Genomic DNA, 5,684 nt, shown 5'->3' on the forward strand with positions numbered 1-5,684 from the left:
TGTTTGTTATTCTATTCAATTTTCTTCTTTAAGCAATGCAAATAAAAAGTTAGAGGATTTAAAATATAATTTCTGTGACAACCTTGAAATAATAAAAAGAATGATAAAAATTGTGTGGAAGAATAATTTGTGATTATTAAAAATCACAAGAAAATGCAATTCCCCACTAAATCAAATGTTTTTATTTTTTTTGTTGCAGGAGGTATTACATACAATTAGCACACCCAGTGGGCAAGTTCAGCGCATCGTTATCTTCAAGAAAAACGGCGTCCAAGCCATGGTTGAATATCCTTTGCAATACTTAATTAAACTGTCACGCAAAACAATGGACCTGTGTGTTTCACAGAAAAAGCACAAGTGAATTATTGACGCGGGTAATTTTCAAGTGGGTAATGTTACATTTTATTTGCTTCGTAGCAAAAGAATATATTCAATTGAGTTCACATGGTAACCATGACAAATAAAATCGGGGTAAAATGTACACAGTTTTTGTGTGTCTGAATAACACAAGAATAATTAGTGTAAAGTTCATGGAAATTTGCAAACGCTTCAAAAACCCCGACATTAGTGTGAACGATTCATTAAAGCAGTGGCAGAAACAAGTTAAGTTTTATGTTTTTTTTTTTTTTTTCATTTTGACGTCTAGTTTATCCGGACTTAGAAAAATTTCGTTATTAAATTTGCCTTTTAGTCACACCAGCAATCGCCATTAATTCCCAAAAAGGCACAGAAAAGTTTCAAAGAATCAGTGAAATTGTGGAAAACAACTTTAATTTACACAACCAATTGATTTTAATTTACATTTTTATTTGGCCGTTCATATAACCCGCTACGAGTTTTTCAATTGAAGAAGGAGAAAATTCAATTAAGTTAATAAAAGCCGGTTTATTGAGGTTTGTATAAGAATTAATCATCATGCAAACTTCATTAAAATTATGTTAAAATGAAATTAAAATTTAACTGATCTTTGTTTCATTGCAATTTCATTTTAAGAAAATCGTTATTTTTAATTATGTTTTAAGGAATAGGGTCAATTTTAATCATAATGGAATTGTAGAATTATAAGTAGTAATTACTTTTGAAGGGTAATTTATTTTCTCATGTATATACAAGATCCTTAACCATTTATTTTGACATCACATTCGATTCGGTGGAGTCAGCAACCAGAGCGAAAGAAACTCTTCATGGGGCCGACATATATTCAGGATGTTGTACACTGAAAATCGACTTCGCCAAGGTGAGTCTTTACACAATGTTTTATTTTAGATTATAATTTTATTTAATGCTACACGAGTTTTGTTTCTTCGAGCTTTGCTGTTTAAAAAGAGTTATCATTATCATTATAATCTTTTTATGAAAATTTATTGTATAGTCACTAACAATGACCCCTTACCAGAGAACAAATGAGATGCCGGATCGAATACGGGCACATAAACTTATTTCGCCGGGAGTGGGAAGACCCCTGGAGGCTTTCAAAAACTTTTTCGAATTTTAATTTTTAAACACTTTATCTAGATCTAAAATTTCATTGCGAAGCTCCCCCCCCCCCCAGACAAAAACTTGTAGCTCTTCGTTTTCTAATTAATGCCAAAAAACTGGCTTTTTTTAAAAATCAGTTTTAATTCGTTTTTCACTTCTGCTCGAGCTCAGTCAGTCAGTTTTTCGGATTTTTAAATAAAATTTGCAGGGAATGTAGTTCGAAATGACCTTCGACTGATAGAGCAAAAGTAATTCTAAAATTATTGTAAATTTTTTTATGCGTGGCACTTATCGGACTTCTCTAACTTTCAGCGTTTTGTTTATCGAGCGAATTTTAAGCAACAAAAAACTTCCAGCGAGAAAGTTGTTAACAATAGTACGAAGAAGTTTTCTGGAAAATTTTAGTCCGATCGAATTAATATTCAAGAAGTTATTAACATCTTAATACGATAGCGGCTAGTCGACTCGCGTGCGGGCTGTAACAAGAATTTCAGATCCGATTCATAATACAGTTCCCTGTGCCATAAATAAAAACTAATCAAGTAATCAGGTAATATTAAAGAATTATGCATAAATAAATAAAAGTGCATCGTGTAAAATAATTGATTCATCTAATATTATGTATAATACAATTATTCTATTTTTGAGACAAACGGTACAAAAGTAAAACAAAAAATAAACATCTGATAGTTGAGATTTAACGGATTCTTAATTCCGCGAATTTTTTAATGCTTCAAATTCGTGGAATTGAAAAACGTAAAAGATCGAGAAAGTACATTTGTTCTTCATTCCCGTTTATATAGAGCGTTCATATTTGTTGGCATAATATTAATATTTCTTGACGTAATATTAAATAAATAAATTAGTTCACATTATTCACTATTATTTATGTATGCATAATATTATCAATTCGATTGGGCTAACATTTTCCAGAAAACTTTTTTGTACGTTTGTTAACAATTTTCTCGGAAGTTTTTTGTGGCTCAAAATTCGCTCGATAAACGAAACGATGGAAGTTAAAAAAGTCCGATAAGCGTCACGCATCCGAAAAAAATGAACAACAATTTATTTTTAATAAATTTTGGAATTCCTTTTACTCTATCAGTCAAAGGTAATTTCGAACTACATTCCTTGACAATTTTATTGGAAAATCCGAAAAACTGACTGACTGAGCACGAGTTGAAGTTAAAAACGAATTAAAATTTATTTTTAAAAAGGCCACTTTTTTGCTATAATTAGAACTTCCAGGGGCCTTCTCACTCCCGGCGAAATAAGTTTATGTGCCCTTATTCGATCCGGCAGTTCAAATTTTCTAGAAACAAGAGCATCGTCTTCTTGTCTATTTTGTTTTGAGCCAAATGAATTTTGTTATTACATTAACAGAATTATTTCGTTACAAGATAAGATACAATGAGACGAAGTTTGTCTCAATGACAAAATAACAATGATTGGTGAAGAACATTCTTTTTGAGACAATTGAAAATCCTTAAAATTAAATTGAAGAGGAAGTTCGATTTGTGTCCAAAAGCATCCATTTAAAAACAGAGGATTTTTCTTTGAGTGATCATTTATAAATTATTGCTGCACAAACGTAATGTTTGATTTTACCTTTTTCTGATATACGTAATTAGCTTTATAATAAGCTATTCTGATTATTACTCATAAATGACACATAATTATTAATTATCCTAGCGGATAATGAGAAACGTTTAATTTTACGCGCATATTTATCGTGTTAAGAAAATCGTTATTTATGAGTCGCCATTAGGAATTCATCTCTCATTCGAAATTTCAAAGTGGTTTTAAAATTTCTATTTTCAGATAATATTCATTTAGAATCTAATCAGATACAAACTTTTTAATTTGGCCTGGTATTTTGAGTACTGGAAAATAGCCGGATTTTTTTTTTGAAACACGGGAAATTTTCAGATTTTTGTTTACTTTTATAATAAATATCGTCTTGCTCTTGTAAAAAAATGTCATGAATTTTACACTCTGTGTAATCAACAATCTGCGTTAAAATATTGCAAATCATTTTATATATAGGATTTAAACAATGTTTTGTTCAAAATTGAATTTTCCTTTTATACTATAATGATTGACTGATGTACGATTTCCCATCGAAAATCCAAAATCTAAAATCTATATTTTATATCCTGGATCACAAAAACGTGAATATCTTTTTAACTACGATGGACAAAATGAGCTTTTTCTTGTGGGCGTTCCCCCTTTTTCCCTCTTTCACCCATTTTTAATCGAATTCCCTTTTTTTACCCTCTTTAAAAAATTCTTCTTTTCATTTTCGCTTAAAATTAAACTTTTGGTTAAAGATGTCACTAATTGGTTTAAAATCCCACTAGTTTTGGTCGAAAATTCAATTGTTTCATTGAACAATCGTTGTATTTTTGGATATAAAAACCTTCCTTTAAGATTAAAAATTTAAAAAGGCATGTTTTTGTAGTCGAAAATTTAACTGTTTTCTTGAGCATATATATTTTTGGGTATAGAACTTTGAACCTTTAAAATTGAAAATTCTTCTCTCTTGCTTGAGAATGCAACGATCTTTCAAACTATTCGTCTGTTTATTTTTAAAATTCAACAATTTGAATGAAAATATAACTGTTTTCTGTTGAAGTAATCTTTTTTGTTTGCAAATTTGATCATTTGGCTGAAGATCGATCTTTGTAGGTTAAAAACTCAGCTCTTTTTTTTGACAATTCGTCTCTTAGGGTTGAAAATTCACCATTTTGGTTCAATATTTGGTTGATTAGTATTTGGTTCATTGAACAAAAAATTTGTTAGATTCAGTCAAATATTTTGATGAATCAGCCAAAATTTATTTGTTTCAACAAAATTGCATCATATAAAATTTCAGGAATCTATACTGAAGGCTATTGTTATTTTGAATGCCTTACTAGAATGTTAGATATTTGTGCAGGCATCATGTATCTGAAACAAATCTGTGAACTATTTCGTGGCTCGAAGGCAGATATTCATCTCATGCATTCTTCAAGTTCGTTTGAATACATTTGCATTGCTAGGTACCGCTGAAGACGGTAATACCCCCCGTAATATCGAGGCGTTATGCATAAGCATCAGGAAGTCTCCTGAGCGTTGAAAAGACCCAAAGGAGGTACGCAGCATTCAAGTATTATGTACTTAAGTGTTCTTAAGTTCGTACATTATACAAAAAGGTCGTGTGCCAACCTAATGAGGCGTATTTTAGATACAACGACGCCTTTTTGTCATTAAAATAATTTCATAAAAAAAATTTCAATTCCAAGCCGGAATAGCAATGGTACAAACTCGATTGTTCTTTCGCTTAGTACTTTTAGCCGCAATATACGTTAATTAAAATAAGTAAGCGTTGTTTTTTCTCTATTAAAAAAAAGATTTGTGTAACTAAAACAAATTCATGTTTGAATGCAGCGTTACCAGCTTAATACACAGTTTGTATTTCTATTCTATTCTATTTCCTGAATTGTTATGGAATTTCCAAGTAGGTACTCTATTTTCAACATATGTCGCTTATTTCTATCTTTGCAGTCAATTTTGATATTTTTAATAACTGAATTTTTTATTCAACTTTATATATATATTTATATTATTATGTATTTAGTAATATTTTATTTAATATTTTTTGTCAGAAAATTGAATGTGGTTACAACTGTCAATGTAGTTGTCAACTGTTTATAGCTTTTAAAGTTATTCAATTTCAATATACATTTTAAAAGAAGAGTTAATATAGCTTTTTAATCAAATACAAACATTTGAAAATCCATAGGAGAGATTTTTAATTTAGTTCTTTAAAATAGTTCATATTACAAACCCTTTCAGTTAAAAGAATAATGAAAGGGGGAGGCTTTCGTAATTTAAGAGAAATCATGTTGAGAAACTTTTAACCCTCAAACAGTACACTGGTGCGAATTCGCACCCGAAGTTTCTTCATTTTGTTGGCATTCAAGCAAACACAGCTGAAACGGATTATCCCCAAATATATTAAATATATACGAGGGTAGTTCAATAAGTCCTTAGAATGAAGCATAAAAACAATTTTTTTTGGGTAAAGTTTTTTTTATTTTTCAACATAATCTCCTTGGAGTTCTATACACTTGGTCAATCGCTTTTCAAGTTTTTTTAATCCTTTAGAAAAGTGCGTTTTCGGAAGTTCCTCAAAATAAGCACTTACAGAGGCAATGACGTCT

At 30.2% G+C, this 5,684-nt stretch overlaps 1 protein-coding gene across 3 annotated transcripts in view; it reads left to right on the top strand.

The window, feature by feature from the left end:
* LOC117168974 (heterogeneous nuclear ribonucleoprotein L) overlaps window positions 1-5,684 on the top strand; it is a 303,882-nt gene that overhangs the window by 114,441 nt on the left and 183,757 nt on the right. For all 3 annotated transcript variants that reach the window (XR_004466595.1, XM_033354980.1, XM_033354981.1), the window contains exons 4-5: window positions 200-285; window positions 1,141-1,237. Coding sequence is in view for 2 of the 3 variants with exons in the window: in XM_033354980.1 (XP_033210871.1) it covers window positions 200-285; window positions 1,141-1,237 (183 nt within the window). In the remaining variant the exon portion in view is untranslated. The remainder of the gene's footprint in view (window positions 1-199; window positions 286-1,140; window positions 1,238-5,684) is intronic.

Source organism: Belonocnema kinseyi, chromosome 3 (assembly GCF_010883055.1).
Source record: "Belonocnema kinseyi isolate 2016_QV_RU_SX_M_011 chromosome 3, B_treatae_v1, whole genome shotgun sequence".
Taxonomy (NCBI): domain Eukaryota; kingdom Metazoa; phylum Arthropoda; class Insecta; order Hymenoptera; family Cynipidae; genus Belonocnema; species Belonocnema kinseyi.